Genomic DNA, 24,552 nt, shown 5'->3' on the forward strand with positions numbered 1-24,552 from the left:
CTCATGGCGGTAGTTTCTCTTGTGGCAGTGGAGAAGGAAATGGCAACCCACTCCAGTACTCGTCTGGAAAATCCCATGGACGGACGAGCATGGTAGGCTACAGTCCATGGGGTCATAAAGAGTCGGACACGACTGAGTGACTTCACTCACACTCAACTCACTCTTGTTGCGGAGCACGGGCTCCAGGGCGCACAGGCTTCAGTTTACGGCGCGCAGGCTCAGCTGCCCCACAGCATGTGGAATCTTCCCAGACCAGGGATCGAACCCGGGTCCCCTGCATTGGCAGGCGGATTCTTAGCCACTGGACCCCAGGGAAGTCCCCGATTATGACGTTTGCGGTATTGTTATTTATATCCACGCAGAGGCCTTACCAAGCAGTTCTGAGAAACACAGACACACCCATTTGGAGAAAACAATAGAGACACAGTGTTTCACATACCAGGCACTACCCACAGTCACACCTGTACTAACTTTACTTAATCCTCATGATGATTCTATGGTGGGTGAGGGAACATGGTTATTCCTACATGTTTCAGATAAAGAAACCAAAGCACGGAGAGGTCAAGCAACTTGCCTAACGTCACACAGGTGGTGCATGGGTGCATGGCTGGGCTAGGACTGAACCTTGGAGGGGGGCATTTGACATGCACAGTGCCATTTCCGTTTCTTCCTCCCTCTGGTTGGTTAGGACCTTCCCAACCCAGGGATTGAACCCAAGTCTCTCTTGTCTTCCTGCACTGGCGGGCAGGTTCTTTACCGCTAGCACCAGCTGAGAAGCCCTTTATATTTGAATTAACTGCCAAGTCAAGAAATTAAAACCACCACCACCTGGAATTCGGGTTCGCCTGAAAAGTATCAGGGAATCTGGCGATGCTTGGTCCACCACCACCAGCTGGCAAGAGCTTGGAGCGGCCGCCTCATTCCAACAGATTCCATTTCTCCAGAGCCCCGGTCACCCCCTATTCTATCAATTGGCTGGACTCACTAATTCACTAAATAATTCACTGGGTGTGTTTGCCCAGCCTCTGCAGATATTAGACGTTCAGACCTCCAGGGAGAACAAATCATGCATGTGCGGCTTTGTCTGTCTGTTCGTTTGGTTTTTAGGAGCCTAGCCATAGCAATCTGTAATTCAGTCCTGTCTACGTTACAGAGGATGGTTGATTTCTGTTTCCTTCCTGTGTGTGAGGGCATGCTCAGTGGCCTCCGACTTTTTGAGACCTCCTGGACTGTAGCAACCAGGCTTCTCTGTCCATGGGATTCTCCAGGCAAGAAGACTGGAATGGGTTGCCATTTCCTCCTCCAGGATTCTTCCCGACCCAGGCATCAAACCTGCATCTCCTGCACTGGCAGGCAGATTGTTTACCACTGGGCCACATGGGAAGCCCCAGGACAGGGGAGGTATCCAGAAACTCAGCCTCACAGGCCCCACATTTTCCTTGTGGCCGTTGAAAAAAAGAAGTTTTCACGTATTGAGACATAGGGAAAGCCATTCCGGCTCATACATGGGTTAACCTGAATTCCATGCTAACTAAAATACCATCTTTTTGGCCTAACATATATGCATTGTACATCTGCTTCAATTATTTAGGAAAAAGGGCACCTTGACCAGAAATAATGTCCATGTTAAAAATAAAGGTTAAAAGTCCTTCCTTCTGGGTCGCCAGGGCTTGTCCTTCTTTGATAGTAAGACCCCCTTCCCAGGTGCCAAGTCCACACTGACTTGATATGTATGTGCCGGTCTCTCTTTTAACACTGAAGAAATAGAATCCCCAACTTAATGTTTTTGTTCTGTTGTTTTTTAGCGGCTAAGGTATGTCTGGCTCACTGTGACATCATGGACTGCAGCACGCTAGGCTCCCCTGTCCACTATCTCCCTGAGTTTGCCTAAACTCATGTCCATCGAGTTGGTGATGCCATCCAACCATCTCATCGTCTGTTGTCCCCTTCTCCTCCTGCCCGCAATCTTTCCCAGCATCAGGGTCTTTTCCAGACAGTCTGTTCTTCACATCAGGTGGCCAAAGTATTGTAGCTTCAGCATCAGTCCTTCCAATGAATATTGAGGGTTGATTTCCTTTAGGATGGAAATGTGGTTAAAACTGGAAACTTAATTTTTGATTTGCATTCTATAATAGAACGAAACTAAAAGAAAGCAGGAGACAGTGCTTCCCAGTCAGGTGCCACCCTTTGGAGCTCTGGCTGGCTCCTACAATTGGTAGGGAGAACTAAGATCCCGTAAATCATGCGGTATGGCCAATCCTGCCCCACCCCACAAGAAAAACCAAAGCCCAAGAAAACAAACGACGAAACCTATGGTCAGCTAATCCAAACCAGGCTTTTATCTGAAAGGCTGAAGTGGGCCAGGTATCATGGCAATGGGTCCTGTACTTCCTTGCTCTTTCAGGGTCCCCCCTAGAGGAGACCTGATAATCAGATGGCCTGGGCCCCAGCCCTGGACCCAGAGTGAGAGAAGATTCAAAACTGAGGCTGGGGGCGGGATATGGGGGTGGTATTTATAAGTTATGTGTGTGTGTACATGTGCTCACATACTTAATGCGATGCTTTTCCTGCATTTTCCTTCGGATAATCTCTGGTTCCCACCTGCTTCTGGAAGCATAGGGTTTGGCTAGCTTGAGTGCATGCAGTGGGGCAACACTAGGAATAGTAACCCCATTCCTAGGATGCTGGCTTTTGGAGGAATTATAATAAACAAGAAAAAGCCTACACAACGGAGCCTAGGATGGCAACAGTATGTGGGAATAACTAAGGAAAACTTATGAGAAAAACAAAAACCCACAAAGCTTTACCAGTTGATAAGAATGCCTGAATATATAAAAGAACATCATAGTCCTGGATGCCAATAAATGTAACAAGGTCAATTCTTCCTAACTGATTTGTAAGTTCACTTCAATAATCATCAAACAGCTGTTTTTAACTGGTAAACAAATTTTTTACTCAGAAGAGTAACAATCGTATCTTTCTCATATAAATACACATACACATAAATGTACATTTTAAAGGCACAATGACAGAAAACTCATAAGGCTATACGCAAGTTAAAAATACAGATCTAGGATATGTAAAGGGTGACAAAACAATTTGGATGATACAGATACAGAACTGTATTATAAAATAACATATTATGACTTGATGTGTCATTTACTAAAATTGATGTCGGGGCAGTTAATGGGAGACCGTTTTTATTTTCACATTATACATTCAAAGTAAATTCAGTAATAGTTAAAGTATATTTTATATAATAAAAACTGCAGAATAAAACATTAATCTTTAGAGAAGGTTAGATTTTTAGGTTTAGAAAAGATATCGGAAGAATTGAGCTATATAAAAACTGAAACCTTGTCAAAAAAATTATCCAAACAAACAGGAAAATGTTTATGGCCAAAATGAAGACAGATAATATCCTTTAATAAAGAGACTGCTCAAATTGATTGGAAGATATTAAAGCCACACAGACAATGAATGCAAAGAGAAGAAATATAACTGCTTAAGAAGCTCAGAGGAAAATATTCAGTGTCCTTAAAAACTAAATAAATACAATTAAAATTAACGTCCTTTCCCTTGTTAAATTAGCAAAGGTGAAAAGTACTCTTAATACATAATGCTAGCGAGAATGTGTGGAAAACATAGTCATGAGTTAATGGTGGCAGTGCAAATTGCTATGTTTTCGAAGGAAAACTTAGATGTGTATTAGGAACCTTAAACAAGTATTCCCCTTCCAATACAATCATTCCCCTTCCGATACAGGAATTCCCCTTTGGCAAAATCTTAAAGAATCCTAAGTTTAGAAAAATATTTTAAGGACCAAAATGTTCATCACAGTATTCTTTACAATTGTGAAAAAACAGAACTAAGTTAAACATTCAAACAGAGGGAGGGACACACACAGATAAATCTCTGGGCATACTGTGCAGCTGTGAACAAGGGGAAAATGGCTGACCAGGGTGACAGGGCAGTGTGTGAGGTGTACAATTACATGGAAAAAACACTCCATGCACACATGGGATGAGCACAGCTCAATGAAAGCTATGACCATCTTAAAATAGTAAAACGGCCACATGTGTGAGTAGGTGAGATAGAAGAGAGGTACCAAGGAAACCAGAGTTCCTCCCCACTACTCCCTAGAGGCAAGCACCTCCGTAGTCTGGTAATTATTTTTAAATTATAAGAAAACAGAGGACTTCCCTGGCGGTCCAGTGGTTAAGACCCTGTGCTTCCCAACACAGGGGGGCTCAAGTTCAATCCCTGTTTGGGAAACTAAGATCCCGCATGCAGTATATGCAGCCAAAAAAAAAATTATGAGAAAACAAACCAAAATGACCAAAATGTTAATGGTGTTTATGGTGCATTGGAGTGGGGGGGGGCGGGGACGGCAAGGCAGAGAGAGAGATCTACCTTTTCATAAAATTGAAATTGTTTTTAATGAGTCAAGTACTGCTCTTAAATGAACAGCAGGAATCCTTCAGAAATGCATACTTGAAAAAAAGGAAAAAGCAGTTCTTGCAAATCAGTAAAAAAAAAAAAAAAAAAAAAAAGGCACAAAGACACAATAGTAAAATGGGCCAAAGGCCGAGATTATACAGAGAGAAGTTTAAAAGCATACACAGGCGGGAAGGAATCCATGAGTTAGCAAGAATCACTTTTTTGGCTTATCAGACAAGAAAACATTTTGCTGGTTTAAGTAATAAATATCCAGTGCTGGCAAAGTTGTTCACATCCTTATTTATACCAGGCATGGCAAAGACATTTCTTTGCAAATGCTGAGAAAGGTGTGGGCCAGTCTTCAAGTTCAGGGCCAGTGTGACTGATTAGCTATGCACATCCCTGCCCACCCTCCTCCCGCCCTGCCCTTAGCTGGCGGCTGTGAGTGCTGCCCCTCGGGAAACAAATTCTGCGCTATCTTTTGAGAACCACAGAAATGCTCTTCACGTCTCATCTGGTAATATCACTTTTTGGAAATCTATCTTAAGCAAGCAACTACAAATACAATGCTCTATGATCTGTTAATCGAACCTTTTCATCACTGTCATTTTTAAATTGTCATTACAAATTAGTAAGAAAAAGAGAACTTTAAATCTGTAATTATATGAAAAATATTTACTCAAAGGAAAAAAAATTGTTAAGTACAGTGAATACTAAAATATGATAAGATGTGGCTGTGTCTGATGTATGGCTGTGGTTTACCAGCAATCACTAAGAGAAAAGCACCCCCTCAGTGCCTGCTATGTACCAGGCACTGTTAGGCTCTGTTGCACAGAGGAGCTCCAGGCTTTTCAAGAGCCCCAGCGGGAGGCACCGTCACCGCAATTCTTAAGAAAGCGAGGTTAATCAGCTTCTGAGGAGGGGGCTGGCTCTGGCTTCAGGTCTGCCTGGTTCCAAAGCCCATGCTCTCCCTGCCCTGCCAAGGGGTCCTCAGCCAGTGAACACAGGCATGGTCCTGGCTGTGTGCTCTGATGAGAGCACCCCGGGGTAGTTTATTAGCCTGCTGTGCTTCTCAAATTTTATTTAATATGCTTAATACTATTTAATGAGGAAAGTAAACCTAACACAACTGGTTAAATGAGGGTCTGAACAAACTACTTCATCTGTGGATCTTTCTAGGCCTGACATCAGGCCTCTTATTCCCTAAGGGGGGTTAAGAGTGCAAATTCTTCTTGGAGAAAGTGAGTATAGGGGAGAGTTAAGTAGTTTAGTTGCTCCCAAGAGAAAAAAAAATCTAAAAATCTTTTAGACATTGAGCAGAGAAGGCCAGGAATGCTTCCAAAGCCTTCAAGTGCTTCCAAAGCCTTGCTGGGAACTTCTCCGTGGGGAACACAACCACATGCAAAGACATCACAGCAAGTTGCTGGTGAGATTCCAAGACTCAGGAGGTAAAGGGGAAGCAGTGCACACGTAAGAGGTGAGTGTCAGGTGTACAACACAGGGAGTGAGTATTCTCATACATTACCAAACAATCGCCACAATGAGCCCAGTTACCATCTGCCACCACAGAGCTGTCACAATATTACTGACTATATTCCCTATTTGTACATTACATTCCTGTGACTTCTTTTATAGCTGGAAGTTTGTACTTCTTAATCCCCTGCAAATTTCTGGTCTATCCCCCCATCCTCATATAATACAGTATGTTAATTATAACTAAATAAAAACAAATTTTTAAAAGGTTCACAATGGAATAAAAAAAAGAGATAAAGAACAGTATCCCCAGTTTCCAACCCTAGAAGTCTAGTGAAATAAACTAGGCCACATCTATGCAATCAAGTATCAGGCAGTCCTGAAAGATGAAACTGGGGAATATATGTAAGAAGATGTTCATGATATATTAGAAGAAAAATTTCAACTTTTAAAATAGTATGTATTTTATTTAAAAATCTATATAAACCTACACACAGGAAAAAATGTCTGAATGGTGTATACCTCTTTCAGCAGCAAGTATATCTAAGACAGGAAAATACAAGTATTAAAAAACAAAAATCCAAAACCTCAAAGATGATAGTATTTTCTAATTGTCTTGAACAGATATGTATTACTTGCATAATCAAAGAAAGCTTAAAACATGAGTGTTTCTAAATTTAAAAAATATTAACCTGAGTGTAAGAGCAGTGCCCAAACTGCCTGATGTACTAGGAACTGGTTGGGAAAGGCCAGGAAGAATAGCATTATCCTGGGGGCCCACTAGAACGGCAGGAAGAAAAGCAGCAAGGTGAGAGAACAGGCTGAGGCACCTGCCACCACAGGCAGCTCGAGTTCAGCTTGTAAAGTATGGAGGCAGTGGCTTGTGCTTATTCCATAAATTCCCACTAGTCCAGGGATGACCGGCAGAGTTAACTATCCATGCTGTCGCCGCTGCCATCTGTGGTATGAAAGAAGCATCGGAAGAGAGTCAAGTCTGATGTTCCCTGGCTTTCTGGAGTTAAGGCCTCTTAAAAAGCCTTGGCCAGGGCCCTCGACAAATGGCCTACAGCAGACCCCCTCAAGGAGTCTCCATCACCTCTTAATCCAAATATCTAAAGATCAGGATGGAGTAATGGAGGGAGGCACATAAAGAAAAGTCTAGAAGAGGTGATAAAGAAGGAACATGCAGATGGATCATGAAGAGTCCACAGATGGTGAAAACTCTGAAACCTTTCTGCCTGTGAATGGTGCAGTGGCTTGGAGAATGACTTCAAGAGCCTAGACCTTTGGGAAGGGCAAAAAGCCTGATGGGATATGATATAAAGTACACAAAACCACCTACGAGGTATACTTGCCAAAGCAGCTGAAGATGAATCAAATTAAATTCTCCAGAGTTTAGCGTTAACTTCCACTTAGAGAAAATACAGAGAGAGGGACAAATTAAGGATACCACAGGAAGCAAACGGACACATTTAGAAGGGGGGACATTCCACAGGACAACTGACCTTGTTTCTGCCAATACTACTTGCATAATCACACAAAGCTTAAAAAAAAAAAAAGAGAGCTAGAATGATGGTTGCCATGGCTGGAGGGAGGGGGAAATGGGGAGTTATTGTTTAATGGATACAGAATTTGAGTTTTTCAAGATGAAAAAGTCCTGAGTATCCACTGCACAATAATGTGACTCCACTTAATTTTGTCATGGATTTATCAGAATTAAAAATAAATTAAAAAATGAGTGTTTCTAAATTTAAAAAGTTAAACCTTAATATAAAGAATATAAAAACTGTTAGCTATATTAGGAATTGGGTGGAGAGAGGGGGGAAATATATTTCTACATTATTCTTGGGGTCACATAAGGCATTAAGAAAAAGTGAGAGGAGATTGCTTTAGATTAAGAGGAACTTGAAATCAGACAACCTAATGCAATCAATGGAGCACATTTGGATCCAGATTCAAACAAGTCAGCTATAAAAGGACATCTCAGAAATGACTAGGAAAATCTGATCACGGTGTGGGTAAGACACTTTGAGTTGATCTAAAATTTTCCTTTTTAGGTAGATATACTGAAGTTTAAAAACACAGAGATGACACAATTGAAAGAAAGTGTGTTAAATGATACTTGAAGTAGTATGGAGATTTAGCAAAAGTGGTGAAGGGAGAAATCAAACGGCAGACTGACAAGGGCGTGAGTAAAGCTATGATCCCGGGGAAAGAGGGTTTCACAAGGTAGTGTGGTGAGGTAGAAATTATCATGAAGAAATTACAGGGTTTTCCTGGAGTTGAAAGGAGAGATTAAGGAAAAATTACAACTGTTCAGAAAAGGATGGGGTCTGGTTGAAAAGGCATAGGAACCAACATGAAAGGACTGCCAGTGGCCAGAGCTGGAACAATTCTAAAATAAGTAATGGTCGTGTTGAATTACAGCCCATGCCACAAATCCATCCTGATAAAATAAATTACTGAATAAAAATATAGGGAAGCAACTTTTCCTCACAGAATTCTAACTACTAAATGTAGAAGGGATGAGGAAAATTAAAAAATCACCATTATAGTATGACAGAGTAAAAATGGCTGTAGGTAAAATCCACTTGCTAGATGCTAGAATTCAGTAGGTAAAAGTTTCAGGAGAAATTGGAAGCTCTCCTCAAAGTTTCTCCTGAGAGATATTTATAAATTACAAAGAGAAACAAATATAGGTTAATTAACAACATCAACAATAAGCCACACTGACATTATGTTCTTTTGAGGTAGTGGTGGCAGGATCAGAAACAAATATACAGTGGGTGGGAGGGTGGTCCCTGGGAGGAAACAGGGCCAGTCAGTGAGGGCTGTCTCATCAGGGACTTGGGAAACAAGGAAGAGGGGCTGTGAGTGAGCGCTCATGTGGAGCAAGTGCTCATTTGGCTGGTGCAGGTCCTAATGAGTCATGTTTGTTTTTAATTTCATGACTCTGGAGCCACACATCATAGATCAGAAATGTCAGGATGAGAAAAAGTAAGGCAGTGAATAACGATAGACACAACCCACCCTGCCAGGCAAGGAGTCAGATTCTGAGACACCAGGTCCACTTGGTTCCCGTGTCTTTGCATCTGACCATCATTCAAGTCGGTGATGCAAAACCTTGACATTAGAACAGTATGGTATGAAAGGGATTTTTAGTGCAATCCGTGGCTCATACTTTTGAGTGAAGTATGCCCAGTGTAGAAATAGGACTTTATGTGAAGCTGGCTGTGCTGACGATGCCAGAGTCCAAGAACAGAAACAGCTTTCAAATACTCCTTCTTTTTCAAAAATACAAAACCCCAAACCCTCAAATATAAAATTACAAAAAATTCTATTTGATCAGAAGCAGATTTACGATCTACAAGACCAATTATAAGAAAGTGTTTAGCAAAAATATACTTCACTGATCAGTGTCCCCAAAATTCATCTAATCCTAAATTGTAAAAGCAATGGCTATCAGAACTTCACTTTAAAAATCTTTTTGATCCCCTAATACTACAAGTGTTCCCATCTGATTTAACATGAAATAACACTGAAATTACTAAAAAGGAAGGTGGCTTCAGTCAGTACAGCTGTTACTTTTCCTCAGAGAGGATGTGGCAGAAATAAAACAAACCTGGGTTGAGCATCAAGATTTAAAATAAGTATCTCATGGACTCTCAAAAACCAAATAATTGAACCAAACCAAGCTGGGGTTCAGTTCTTGTCTCATCACTTAAAACCCAGGTCAAATCAAATGACAACCTGGAGTTTCAAGTTTGCTCCATCTGTAAATATGAAATAAATACCGTCAAACTAGGTGCAGTGCAGCACTCCCTAAAAGATCAAATAATACATATGACAATGTTTTCAAAATTATGAAGTACTATGTAAACACATTACCGATTGCTTCAGCTTTGTGGATTGATCACTATAGGTACACCTCAGAAACCTTTTTACGATGCCCTCTGCTGATACATCCCATGTGGTAAAGATATTGTATGTGAGCACTCCTGTAAAAATTCAGGCAACAGAGTTCCTGCCTGGAGCCCACCTGCCAGTCACAAATTTTTTGCCAGGATGTCAAAATCGAGGTTCTCCATTCTGTGGACACCACCAGAGAAGGGTAAAATCTATCGGCTTCTTTCCCATGCAACAAAAATACTCTGTAAGGTTTTCTGCCTCAGTGACTGACACACGTGCTGTCCGTCTGCAAAAAGATTGTCCTATCCCCTTGCAACCTCTTGCTGTGTTCTGACTACACCATGACACATTTTCAAGTTGTTAATAAGGTGGGCGGGCTGGTGGAAGACCCTCTTACATTCAGAGCACTTGAGGGGTCTCTCTCCAGGAGAAAGCCTAAGATGCTGAGAAATGTTCTGACGGGAGGGTTTTCAACAGTGACGGCACTCAAGGGGCTTCTCTTGGGAATGGAGCTGGTAATGTTGAGTGAGGTAGGATGGTTGGCTGAAACACTTCCCACACAGCTGGCACTGGTAAGGCCTCTCCTGAGCGTGAATCCTGTAGTGCTGGATGAGGTGTGAACTCTGACGGAACCTTCTGCCGCAGTCGCAACACTGACAGGCTCTTTCTCCAATGTAGTCGTGCTGTCGCTTATATCGAATCAAATACATCTTGTTTCGGGGCAACTCAAGCGGCAGGGCCATTGCTACTTCGTGGGCTTTGAGATGCTGGAAAAGATGCACAGCCTGGATAAAAGCTTTGCCGCATTGGAAACACTCGTGGTAGTCCTGACTCTGAATTCTCACACGGCCGTAGACATCTGCACGTTGGGTCAAGGACTTCCCATCTGAGTGAGTCTTCTGATGTCTGGTGAGGTGTAGCATGAGGTAGAAGGCTTCCCCACACTGTTTACATACAAACGGCTTCTTCCCCGTATGGATCTGCTGGTGTTTCTCCCGGCCTGGTTGGGTACTAAAATTTCTGTCGAAAAATTCACATCTGTAGTGTTTGTTCTCTTGGAGGAAAAATAAGTTGTGGGCCAGCTGGGACCTGGTGCAGACTTCAGGAGTAGTGCGCTCCTGGGGATCCTTTCCAGGAAGACTCTCCGATGGTTTGTTAAGTTCCAAGCTTTTCTCTAGTTGATCACCCTCGTGGCTTCCTTCCTGATTAAGGGTCTTCGGGTCACTCATTTCTGTGGGACTCAAAACTTCCGCTGGCTTGACCTGTTGCGACTCCAGGGGATCATCAGAAGACTCTCCTGTGTGGGTATACCAGGAATCACCTGCCTCCAAATCCTCTATTCCTGCCCCCGAAGATGATTTTTCTACAGGCAGGCTTTGCTCTGGAGTTAGATCTTTGGTTTCTGATTGTTCCTCCCAATCTAAAAGAAATGTAAAAGGCCCTCTACTATTTTTACTCAGAGAGAAACATCATTATAGTAGAAACAGAAGAAAAAGACCAAAAATTACAGAATAGTACAGAGGTTTGAGTTTTCTGGGAACCTAAGGAGAGAGTGGGAGAAGGCTGGAGAAGAGAGTAAGTAAGGACAGGTGAGGGTGAGGCAGAAGAGACCACCTAGGAGGACTGAACACTGACGAAGATGCCAGAGTCACCGAGAGGAGAATGAGAAGGAAACCAGAGAAGAGGTGGGACTGGGGCTTGGCTGAAACTTCCAGACCATGCTTGGTACACCACTGCTGTTTGGAGGAACTAATATAACTGTGGCCATAAAGGGATTCTATTGTCAGGTCAATCTGGGCAATACTGTATGATGCAAGTCAGCTTTCACTCCTGTAGGACTCTTCAGATCCCTTAACCAGCGTCTCAGATCTCAAAAGGGGAGATATAAGAGGTAGCATTTCTCTAATTAATCTTGTTAGGGAACACTTTTTTTTTTTTTAAAGAACCCCTATTATCATAATTCTGTAGGACTACTGAAGAAACAGTGGAGTACACCGGTCAACAATCTCTCACTCAGAATAAAGCAAGAGAATTCCAACTCTTTTCTTGGTTCTCAATCTCTCATTTTACCCATTCAACTTAACATTTATTAAACGTTGATTTTGAGCAAAGTGTTATCCAAATGGATGTTCATAAGTCTGTATAAAGACTCTAATCAGGCTATAAATGTACAAAAGGAGAGTTTGGGGAATTAATTTCTTTTGGGAACAGAAAAAGATCAGGGAGGGGAAGGCATTAGGGCTCAGCAAGCAGTTAAGTGGGTGGCAAGCTTATTCTGAGCAGACACTGAACTATGAAAAGTAGAGTCCTGGGGAGCAGTAATACAGGGTTCTGTTAGGAGTATCTATGAGAGATGAAGCTGGATGTGACTTTTAGGCCAGACTGGGACGGATTTAAATGTTTTGCTAGAAGTCTGGATTTTCTTTTTAGAGTGGTTAAGAACCTGATCCAAAGTTTGTGCTTTATAAAGTCAACTCCCTGAGTGGGGCTGGAAAGAGCAGTGGTATCACACCAAGGTTTTCGCTTGTCTCAGTGAGAGAGGAAAGACCTCTGATTTCTAGCTGTCAGGGGAAAGGCACAAATGAATGTAGGGGCTTGAACACTAGAGGATAGGGAAACTGGCCTCCCTGGAACTGAGCAGGAGAGAAGAGATGAGCTGCGGAGAGGAGATAAAAGAAGTACTGAGTGAGAATGATGCGGTGAGGCCACATGTGCCCCTCACATAAAAGCACCTACCAGCCTTCTCTCTAAGCTGAGTGGGCTTTGAGGACCAGCTCCCAGCCCCTGCTCACTGAGCAGGGTTGTCTCCCCAAGATTCCGGTCTCACTGCTCACCTTGACATGTCACTGGACTCCCATCTTCCTCCCTAGCACGTGACTCCTCCTCTTCCAGCTGTGAGATAATGTCAGGTTTAGGGAACTGGTACCCTGTTGAAGAAGGAGACTTATAACTTGGGGGTTCTGTCCTGTACCCTCAGGAACTCCACTCCCAGCCTGTTTTCTAAAGACTCTGAGATAATAGGGAAAGTGCAAATTTACACACAAGAACAATAAAGCCTGTTTCCAAAGATTTTGCCACTAGGGACATATGCCAATGTCTGGAAACAATTCTGGTCATCACAGCTTACCGAGGGAGACCAGGTTCCTGTAATTTTCCAACATCACCTCCCGGTAGAGGTTCCTCTGAGAAGCACTGAGGTAGGGTAATTCCTCTGGACTGAAGTGCACAGCCACATCCTCGAAAGTCACCAACTCCTGAAATGCCAGACATACTCCTAAATGATTGAAATCCGGAATTATCCCAAAGAGGGGAAAAGTGCCTGATAAGAGGGGACTGACCATGAAGCAGACATTCAGACAAGCAGAAAGACTCTAATCCAAAGGTTTCAGGGACTTAGAAGTGTATCTTTCCTTTAAGTCTTTCTCATTAAAATGCTTTCTTCTCTGCAATCATCCTCTGTTTTTTTTTTCAGTCTTCTAACTTTATAGAGACTTTCAATGGCTAAGTCAAAGATCTCTCTTGGGAAATGTCACACTTTTTCCAATATCTTTTGGTATTAATTTCTAACATAATTCCACAGTGATAAGAGAACAGACTGTATATGATTTCAATACCTTCAGACCATGAAATTCTTGCACTTTGTTTTATGTCCCTGGATATGTTCTAGTGTCTCCTAGTTTATAGTCTATGGGAACTTGAATAGAATTTGGATTCTCTTGTTGTGTGAAAACTACATAAATCTGAATTCTGTTGAACTGGTTCACAGTGCTTTTCAGATCTACTATATCCTCCTACTTTTATTCATTCTATTAATTTTGAGTTTGATATTGAAAGTCCAACTAAAAATCTTAATTTATCTACTTAAAAATAATTGTAATTTATAGTGGAACTTCCCTCATAGCTCAGTTGGTAAAGAATCTGCCTGCAATGCAGGCGACTTGGGTTTGATTCCTGGGTCAGGAAGACCCCTGGAGAAGGAAATGGCAACCTACTCCAGTATTCTTGCCTGGAGAATCCCATGAACAGAGTACCCTGGCAGGCCATGTGTCCATGCAGTCACAAGAATTGGACACGACTTAGCAACTAAACCACCAACCACCACATAGTGGAACTATATGTAACTTTGTTCTGGACTCTCCAAGACACCTGTAAATGTGTTATCATACTTTCATAATTTAAAACATAAAAAAGAAAGAGAAAAAAGAAGTATATCTTTCTTTGGTCTTGAAGTCTGAGAGAAGTAGGAGCATTTCTGAGAGAGCTCCTGCTGCTAATTTTTAGAGATTTGTGTTGGAGGAGAAAGATCCTTTTAAGTTCCTTTATAAAGAGAGAAAAATGCAAATAAAAGCTGAGCAGTATACCTCAATTTCAGGAAAAAGAGACAACTGGGTTAAAGTTCTGGTTCTAAGTTTAAGAGACAATTGTCTAAGACACAATTGAGTTTAAGTTCTGGGTTTAAGTTCTGTGAGTGTGGATAGGTTAAGCCTCAGTGACTCATCCATAAAACACAAACAGCTCATAAATATGAAGAGATAGCCAATCTTATTATAACAAGAAAATGCATTTCAAAATGACAAAGTATGACTTTATACCCATTCAACTGACAAAAATTAAGAAGTCTGACAATACCAAATACTGTCTAGAATGTAGACTCTTGGTGGTGGTGGTGTAGTTGCTCAGTCATGTCTGACTCTTTGAGACCCATCCACTGTAGGCAAGCTCTTTTGTCCATGGGATTTCCAAGGCAAGAATACTAGAGAGTGGGTTCCCATTTCTTTTCCAGGGAATCTTTCTGACCAAGGATTGAACCTCCAACTCCTGCACTGCAGGCAGATTCTTTACTGACTGAGCTACCAAGGAAAATCTTAGAATGTGGACTTTTGAGACCTCTTAAAAGATGCTAAAAGTGAAGCTGCTCAGTTGTGTGCGACTCTTTGCGATCCTGTGGACTGTAGCCTACAAGGCTCCTCCATCCATGGAATTTTCCAGACAAAAGTACCGGAGAGGGTTGCCATTTCGTTCTCCAGGGGATCTTCTCGATTCAGGGATTGAACCCAGTTCTCCCACATTGCAGGCAGATGCTTTACGTCTGAGCCACCAGGGAAATATAAATTGGTAAACCACTTTGGGTCCAGAAATATACCTATTCCTAGGTACATCTGATCGTGTGTACTGCCTTATAACCTCCAAAATCTAAGACAGACCCAAACATTCATTTACGGTAGAAGAGATAAATGTATTATGATATTGGGGCTCCCCAGTGGCTCAGATGGTAAAGAATCTGCCTGCAACACAGGAGACCCGGGTTCAATTCCTGAGCCGAGAAGATCCCCTGGAGAAAGGAATGGCAACCCACTCTAGTATTCTTGCCTGGAGAATTCCATGGACAGAGGAGACTGGCAGGCTACAGTCCCTGCAGTTGCAAAGAGTCAGACACAACTGAGCGTTCAGTTCAGACACTCAGTCATGTCTGACTCTTTGCAACCCCATGAACCACAGCACGCCAGGCCTCCCTGTCCATCACCAGCTCCTGGAGTTTACCCAAACCCAGCAGATGGTGATTTGGCCAGATTTTCCTTAGAGAAGGAACAATAGTGAGGGTTGTTTTTGCAGTCAGTTGAACAACAGGTAAACAGGGTGGGCTGGTGAAAACCCTATTTCTTTCTTTTTTTTAAAATTTATTTATTTGGCTTTTCTTCTAAGGAGTAAGCGTCTTTTAATTTCATGGCTGTAGTCACCATCTGCAGTGATTTTGGAGCCCAAAAAAATAAAGTCAGCCACTGTTTCCACTGTTTCCCCATCTATTTGCCATGAAGTGATGGGACCAGATGCCATCATCACTGAGTGACTAACACACATATAATCACACCACAGAATAATAATAATCATCCAGTAATAACAAACTAATTACAATTACATGCAACATTCTTGGTAACAGAAGGGTGAATGTAAAAAGCAGGTATTGGAAGACTACATAAGACTATGATACCCATTTCACTGATATACATCTTCTGTGTTTTCATGGAAACATTATGCAGATCAATGAACTAGAGAGCATGTACTGACTGCCCAGCTTCTATAGAGGGGTTTATTTGGCTCACATGTGTTTTTTATTCTTTCTTCAAAATTTGCCAACACCAAAATATTGGTGTAATTCATATTATTTGGATATTTTTACTTCTTTTTAAAAAGTCAGAAGATCTAGAGATCTGGGTTCACATTCTCATATGGCACCATTAGCTGAAGCTGAGTCACAGCTGCCCCTTTGATGGGGCAGGTGCCTCCCAGTTTGTCATAATCCACCCACTTACAAGCTCTTTTATATTACCTCAGCAGTCTCTGTGGGCATCTTCACTTGGGATCCTTGACATGAACACTGTAGGGACAGAGGGCTATTCTCAGGAACAGATCATCTAGAACGTTTCTCAATCCTTTTCCCCTTATCTCTCCCTCAAGGAGCATATTTAAACACTTTGTTTTCCTAATTGTCAAACGCCTTCCCCCACCCATCAATTTTTTTCTAAAGGAAGCACAACATGTTAGCTTCTTCTAGGTTTCAAAACATGATTTAACAAGAACATTAAGGAGCAAATTTTTAAAAATTCACAACAGTTATTTCATATATAAAAAGGAGCATAATAATAGTACAAATCACACGAGGGTTGCTTTGATTAAGTCAAAAGTGGAGATAAAATGGAATAATAAACAATGAAAAATTTATTCCTGAGATAAGAAAAGAGAGAAAACATTAAAGATATGGTATGTAGGGGTGGCAGTAAGTGTGAGAAAAAGCAGGAAAGCAAATACAAAGAGTCAGAAGAAAATTCTGATACAGAAACCAGGGAAAGGCTCAGTTAGGTAAAGTTTATATAAAGACTTTAAGGAAATGAGGAAGTTTAATTAGATAGGGGAGGTCTGGAAATCAGAAGGGGGAGCTCCTCATACTAGAGAACTAAGTCAGAAGAAAACCTGACTCACCTGAGATGTAACAAATGGTTTACTGTCAGACATCTCTGTGTCCTCCTTTTGGTGTTCATTGGTGTTTCTCTTTTCGGCAAGAACAAAGTTCTGAAGAGAGAAACCTAGAAGGGAAAGGAATGACCATAGCATTGAGTCCAGTCTGGCAGCACCCACAGAGAGAGTAGCCTGCCAATCCCTCACCTGCCATGGGCGGAAGCAGCACTTCCTATGACAAGACCGAAAAAACATTTCTCAGCTCAGTGTGGCAATTCCAGAGAAGAGGTTTAGTTATCTCCCACCCCTAAATGCTTCCATTGATTTTCAGCGCCTTCCAAATAAAACAGACATTCCCTCTTTATTCGTATCAACGGTCCTAGCTTCACCATCCATTTAGTCACCAGGGAACCTCAGTTTCTCAATTGTAACATGAAAATTATGATAATATCTCTAATTCTATGGGCTCCTGTAAGGATTAAACATTACATATGTGAAGCACAAAACAGGCATTAAAAAAAAAAAAACAACACAACAACTCTTATTACATCTTTTTCACTCAGGGATCTAGAAGACGACCACCACCTTCCCTTACGAAACCTGAAGTCCTTTCTTGCTTGTGGTCTCTTTCCAAGAGTATCTTTCACTATTCTATAGTTTCTTTCTCATACCCTAGCAAGCTCTTTCCCTTCCCTTGAATTCCAGCTCCATCAAAGGTGGTGCCTTTGACCAAGTTTAAAAATTCTGTGGGACAATATGCCCTACGTCCACTGAAGGCAGTATAACAGCCATGATTAACAAGAGGACAGACTGGAAGCAGCCACAGGTCTGAATCCTGACTGCCAATTACTATTAATAATTGTGGACCACAGGCAAGTTGGGCTTCCCTGGTGGCTCAGACACAATCCCTTGGAAAAAGAAATGACAACCCACTCCAGTCTTTTTGCATGGAGAATTCCATTGGCGAGGAGCCTGGCAGGCTATGGGGTCAAAAAGTCAGACACAACTGAACGACTAACACTTTCACAGGTAAGTTATTCAACCTCCCTGTGCCTGTCTTCTCATTTGTAGAAGGAGGATAATACCTATTTCAAGAACTACTCAGAGAAGTAAAGCACTATTATAAAATATTTAGAATGTAGTACATTTTAAGTGTCCAATATTTTTACTATTAGCATCTTCACAATTCTTTTAATGAATGCAGGTGCACACAATTGGACTAATCATAATCCTTGATACATCAGCATTCAGCCATACAAGACCCTCATGTTTATTTCAAATTTACTTGTTTATATTTTTCAATGTAATCAACCCATTCCAATGGTCCACATCCCAGTCTTTTTCCCTTGCCTTTCTCTCCTTGTCTCTCTCTCTCTCTCTCTCTCTCTCTATATATATATATAATATAAACATTGCTTTGTTTTTAGTATCAATTTCATTCAGCTTTGTTTTTAGTATCAATCTCATTCAAAGGGCTATTAGGAGTGAATGGCTTTCTTCTATCATCATTGAAATGCCCTTAGTTCCAGTCTAGTAACTCTGAGTTTCTAAGAGACCAGTCAAATTTTGACAGAATTTAAATTTCAGGCCTCATATCTCCCACATTGCATGCCCTCTTTTTTTTTTTTTGACTGTGTATTGTTTTGTGTTGACACTAAAGTTTAGGCTCAAAATGAAATGTGGAAGGGCAGGGAACAAAGCAGAGAGAAGGCATACTCTCAGAAAATAGCATTAAAAGCAAAAACCAAACTTCAAGTTTCTTTCATTTTACATAAGATTAGGCAGATTAGACTGGAGATTATAAAATTCATTCATTCATTCATTTAACAAGTTTTTATTTAGCTCCCTCTTACATGCCAGGCATACAGCAAATGTTCAGAAAGTCCCTCCTCTCACCTTCCTCCTCACATACTTGGATCAAGTCTGCCACCAGGTCTCCTGCTTCCTTGCTGCTCTTGGGCTGTTTTGACCTCACCCATATCTGAACTTTCTCTGGCAAGATGTTCAGAAACTGCTCCAGCACTAGCTGCTCCATAATCTGCTCCTTGGTGTGGATCTCTGGCTGTAGCCACCGCCAGCAGAGCTCCTGGATTTGGCTCACAGCTTGGTGAGGCCCTGTCACCGACAGGGATTGAAAATACCTAAAGTTCTGATGAGAAACTCTCAGAACCTCTGGGTTTCTTATGGGCGTGGTTTCTGGATTTTCTTCTTGATCATGTAGATGAATGAGCTGGGGATTCCTCAAGATGTCATCCAAAACCTCTTTCATGTGGAACATTTTTACAGCTTGACCCTTCAAAGGATGGAGATACTCTAAAAAGCAGGCTGCTTCAAAGCACTGTTGTGGAAGATGGTGGGCTGGAAGATGTGGAAGATGAAGAAAAGAGTCAGAAACCTTAAGATCTGCAGAAATTACACAGAGAGACTCACAAATGGTTTGCACAGTTTAACTGGACAGCAGAGGTTATGTGAATCAAAGGAAGTTACCTCGTTTCACACAAATGCCTAAATGAATATTCACAGATTTGTACATCTACAGACAGGTTGTCGCCTCAGTCACAATATCAGGTCTAGAAGATCCACAGACACGGGCTAGAAAAATCTCAGAAATGGCACTGAAGAGAAGAGATTTGAACTCCAAACCACAATGAACTGAACTAACTGATGAGCCACGTAAGAATATCATTTTAAAAATGAGTTAATACAAAATGAGGAAAGATCGTTACATTCATCCTACAAAGGACTGGATTCCTATGCAAAACATATAAAGAAATCATACAAGTCTGTAAGAAAAAGGCAGCGATCAGTTAAATATTGAAATATATTTTCTTATTTCTTTATTTACACATTTTAATTCTTTAGCTAGAAGTTAGTCTGGGATAACATATGACAGGACTGTAATTTTTTCTAAATACTTTTCTGCCTACCATCAATTTTAAATTTGTTATTACTTCCTTTTTTTGGATGTATGATACCCCCACTGAACTGAATTTCTATCTCTACAGGCTGCAGTATAAGATTCTGAGAAAGGAGTAGCAGAAATGACTGTGAAATCTTGGCAGCCTGTCTCCCTAGGCTAGCCAGGTCCCAAGCTACAGCAAGAGTCACAATCCTTTCTCCTCACCCAAAGAGGGAAAAGTAGGGATAAAAGCAGCTAATGTTAAATACTTGGGGAAAAAAAAAAAGCCAGAGAGTCCCTAAAACACATATGAGTGGTGGTAGGTTCCTTGATTTCAGAGTAAGGAAGAAATTCCAGAGAAAAGGGGACGAGAGTTGGGAGAAGGGAGTGAAGACCAGGAGATTCCAGGTGGGCAGAGGCTGTGGCAGGAGGAAGCAGGGACTGAAGGCAGCCACCAAAAGAGAAGTGCTGAGGTATGGAGCAAGGAGTAAAGCAACGCCAGGCAGAATGCAGAGCTGGAGCACAGCAGGAGGAGGGGGGCAAGGTAGATAGGAAGAACCAATCTGGGCTAGGAGAGGTGTCCAGGGAGTAGGCACCCAGAGAGAAGGGGTGGGGCTGAGGTAAAGGAGGAGCAGAAAGGAGAGGCAGAACTAAGGAGAGGAAGGGGGTCAGGACTGAGGGAAAGAATATAGAGAGGAGAGGTGCGAGAGGTGGAGGAGGAGGGCTGAGCGAAGAGGCACAGGAAGGAGCGGGAAGGACGGACCAGGGCCCAGGCGGAAGTAGGGGCCAGCAGGAAGGCTGAGAGGAGGTAAGGGCTGGGAGAGCAGAGGTGGGCCAGAGTCGGGGGAAAACGCAGATGAAGGTGGGACAGGAGGGAAAGGGGGAGCTGAATGAAGGAGAGCCTCTGAGGTAGATAAACGGGAGCCTGGAGAGAGGCAGGAGCAGGACAGAGGGGAGGGAGAAAGGCCGGGCCAAGGCTGAGGGCACTATCTTGAAGGGAGAGCCTAAGGAAAAGGTGGGGGGGGGTCTGAATGTGGGGGAGGCTGGGGGAAAGGGACAGGGGGTTTGGAGAGGAACACGGGTGCTTCTGGTCGGGGAGAGCGAGAGTGGGGTCCTAGAGAGAGGGCTGAGAGGCATCCTCGAAACGGAGGGTGGAGGTCCTCAAGGGGGAGGGTGTCCTGAGGGGAAGGCAGGGGGTTTCTGAGGGGGAAAACGGGGGGGATCTTCGAAACGGGGGGGAGGGGCGGGAAGGGAAGGGCGGAGTCCTCAAGGGGGAAGGAGGGTTTTCTAGGGCAGGAGTCCTTGAGGAGGCCAACAGGTGTCTCTGAAGGGGAAGGCCCGTGGGGTCCTCGGGGAGGGTCCTCAAGGACCAAGGAGCGCGTTCTTGGAGGGGAGAGCGGAGGGGCCCTGAAAAGGGAGGGTCTGCGGGGTCCTGGCTGTGGGGAGGAAGGTGCTCGAAGTGGGAGGACGAGGACGGACGTACCCCTCCTTCCGGAAGGCCTTCAGGCCGAGGCAGCATTGGAGAGAAGGCGTGAGCAGCAGGGAGGCCGCCGCGTCCTCCTCAGAACCGACTTCGCCCGCGCGGCCTCCCGCACCCCTTCCCCGCAGGGCCGCGACTTCGCGCCTCCCTCCCCATCGACTTCCCCGCGAAGGGGCGCGTCTGCCCCGGCGTCCTCTCAGGGACGCCCGCGCCTCCCTGCCCGCGAGCCGGCCGCTCGCCCCCAGGTCCCCTCCGTCGCGTCCGGGCCCGGGTCGCCGCGCGCTCACCTCGCAGACGGACACCCTCGCCTGACCGAACCTCGCCACCTCAGACTTGCCGCGCAAACCCGCGACGCATGCGCAACGCGGTCTGCGCGCCCTGCGGGACGGCCGCAGCGCCGCTCAGAAAACGCAGGCAGCTTCCGGCCAGCTCCGCTGGGGGGCCCACGAGGACCACGCTGCACAGAGAGCGCTGGGAGGGGCCGGGGAACTTCTTTTAGGTGCTTTACTAATTTTTTCAGTAGTTAGCACGTGGTTTAAAAATTTTTTAAAATAAACAGTATGCAGTGAAAAGCCTTCTCACTGTGGGTGTGCTGCTGCTGTTGCTGCTAAGTCGCTTCAGTCGTGTCCGACTCTGTGCGACCCCATAGATGGCAGCCCACCAGTCTCCCCCGTCCCTGGGATTCTCCAGGCAAGAACACTGGAGTGGGTTGCCATTTCCTTCTCCAGTGCATGAAAGGGAAAAGTGAAAGTGGGCCACCGACCAAATTTTCATGCTATAAACAACGTAACACTCAGGTGACAGGTGTAATTATTTGAATATCTATGAATAATTATATTAAATAATTATGAAAGCTTGAACATGTTTTCAGTGTCCTTCCACAGTGTCTTTGTTTATATGTAAATAGAGATATATGTATATACATATGTGCATTATACACACATACATGTGATTATTATTGATATAAATATACTATAAATTCGGCACATATATATCTGTAATAGATATAAATATTTTAAAATATAAAATATATTTTCTAAATAAGAAATGTGATGATATAACACAATCTATAATGTGACACAATGTGGTATATACTGTAGCTTAAAATTTATACTTAAGTCATATAAGTACTTCCTTGACAGTAATATAAGGCTTCCCTGGAAGCTCAGTTGGTAAAGAATCCTCCTGCAATGCAGGAAACGCTGGCTCGATTCCTGGGTCAGGAAGATCTGCTGGAGAAGGGATAGGCTACCCTCTCCAGTATTCTTGGGCTTCCCTTGTAGCTCAGCTGGTAAAGAATCCGCCGGCAGTGAAGGAGCCCTGGGTTCAATCCCTGGGTTGGGAAGATCCCCTGGAGAAGGGAACGGCTACCCACTTACTATTCAGCATTGGCTAATGGCTACCCAGTATTCTCGCCTGGAGAATGTCATGGACTGTAGAGTCCATGGGGTCTCAAAGAGCCAGATACGACTGACCGACTATAATACATATATCATGATGACACACAGATTCATATTATATATAATTATATATTTGTACAAATATAATACATATATTTTTATGTTTGCAAAAATACTCATAGTCTCATTTCCTACCTTTTCTATACAAAAGGTGGCAGACTGTACACATTGTTCTATGCCTTAATTCTTTTCTTATCTTGGAGAGCTTTTTACATCAGTACAAAGAGAATTTGCCTACTGTTTTTGAACAGCTGTTTGAATTCTGTTGTCCTGTTGTTGTGATTTGATTTATTTAACCCGTTCCTGACTACTGGGTGGTTGAGTTGTTTTCATCCCTTTGCTACCAGTATTCTGTGGAAAACTATGAGCTTCAGCAGTTCTGCTGGTGTGTACACCTTCTGGGAAGATTAAATTCCCTAGAGTGGAATTGCTGAGCCACGGTGCAAATGTGTGTGTCATTTTGATAGAGATTTCTAAGCTGCCTTCCATAGACACTTGCATCTCAGACCCCCACCAGCCTGTGTGAGCAAACCTGCATTCTCAGGGTAATAGGATGCTTTTTCAGTTTTTCCAAAACTAGGGTTGAGAAATTTTTCATGAGCAAGGTAGAATGTTTTTCTGTGTTGAGGAGCCATTTGTATTTAACTAAAGAACATTTATCAGGGCCTCAAGATATGTAGGGAAAGTACAGTGAAACGTGCAATAATTATTTTATGCATTGTGATGTTGATTATGATGATGATGACATAATGGTTAGTATTCTTATCACTGACCTTATACCTGTGACAAAAATTAACTCAAAATGGATCACACACCCAAATGTAAAACCAAAACTAGAAAACTCCAGGAAGAGAACATAAGAGAAAACCTATAACCTGAGATTTGGTGATGACTTTTTAGGTATACACATGCAGTTCACAAACCCCTGGTGTGGGGGATTCCCCAGAAGGGCTCTCCTATGTATTTTATCTGAAAACCTACAATTTGGAGGTCATTTAAGCTCTCTGAGCCTCATTTTGTCCTTCTAAAATAAAAGGACAGCAAGTAAATGTAAGGATTAAAATTCGTAGAGGTGGAAAATCTTTTCTTCCATCTGCTGAGGGTCGCTGGGTGGGTCTGAAAATTAACCAACAAAGACAGATTAACAGGAAAAAAGCTTACAACTTATTTTGATATGTTTTAACTGACACAGGAGCCTTCCTAAGGAAATGAAGACCTACCTAAAGAAACCGACTTGAGTATTTCAAACTAGGTTTGATGAGGCATGGACAGTTGTGGAAGAATATGATAGATTAAGGAATAAGAGGTAAGTGTAATAAGCTGGCAGAAACTTAGCAAGGCCCGTGTGTTAGTCTTCTTCTTGGAAGTGTTCCTCAGCCTTTACAGATAAGAATGCTCCTTTCCTCCTGGTATAGGGAGGGTACCTCTCCCATTAGGGAATTATGACTTGCTTTACGGAAGAAGGGGGAAGGGGAAGTGAGAGTGAACTTCCTGCTTCTGCTGTTTTCTCAAACTGCTTCACCTTCAATATGCCAGGTGCCATATTTTGGGGTGAGGTATTCTGAACCCCATCATATGTCAAATGATTAAAGTGGTGTCTGAGATCTATACAGGCAGTTTATATGTTGACTACAATTTTATTAGAAGACTCTTGAGAGTCCCTTAGACTGCAAGATCAAACCAGTCAATCCTTCATCGGAGGGACTGACATTGAAACTGAAGCTCCGATACTTTGGCCACCTGATGCGAAGAGTCGACTCCTTGGGAAAGACCCTGATGCTGGGAAAGACTGAAGGCAGGAGAAGGGGATGACAGAGGATGAGACGGTTGGATGGCATCACTGACTCAATGGACAAGGGTTTGAGCAAACTTTGGGAGATGATGAAGGAGAGGGAAGCCCGGCGTGCTGCGGTCCATGGGGTCTCAAAGAATCGGAC

General features: G+C 42.9%; 1 protein-coding gene across 14 annotated transcripts in view; it reads right to left on the reverse strand.

The window, feature by feature from the left end:
* ZIM2 (zinc finger imprinted 2) overlaps positions 1-21,618 on the reverse strand; it is a 29,566-nt gene extending 7,948 nt beyond the window's left edge. For 2 of the 14 annotated variants that reach the window (XR_015146584.1, XM_086354801.1), the window contains exons 1-6: positions 21,443-21,613; positions 18,673-19,134; positions 16,801-16,904; positions 16,151-16,198; positions 12,950-13,076; positions 12,657-12,749 (exon numbers count right to left, since the gene is read on the reverse strand). Coding sequence is in view for 12 of the 14 variants with exons in the window: in XM_086354801.1 (XP_086210927.1) it covers positions 12,657-12,749; positions 12,950-13,076; positions 16,151-16,198; positions 16,801-16,904; positions 18,673-19,054 (754 nt within the window). In the remaining 2 variants the exon portion in view is untranslated. The other 12 variants (XR_015146585.1, XM_086354802.1, XM_086354797.1 and 9 more) reach the window with 11 other exon arrangements.
* Positions 21,619-24,552: the final 2,934 nt, after the last annotated feature.

This window comes from Bos grunniens, chromosome 18, assembly GCF_055505025.1.
Source record: "Bos grunniens cultivar Pamir isolate PY7600 chromosome 18, Bosgru_T2T1.0, whole genome shotgun sequence".
Classification (NCBI taxonomy): Eukaryota; Metazoa; Chordata; class Mammalia; order Artiodactyla; family Bovidae; genus Bos; species Bos grunniens.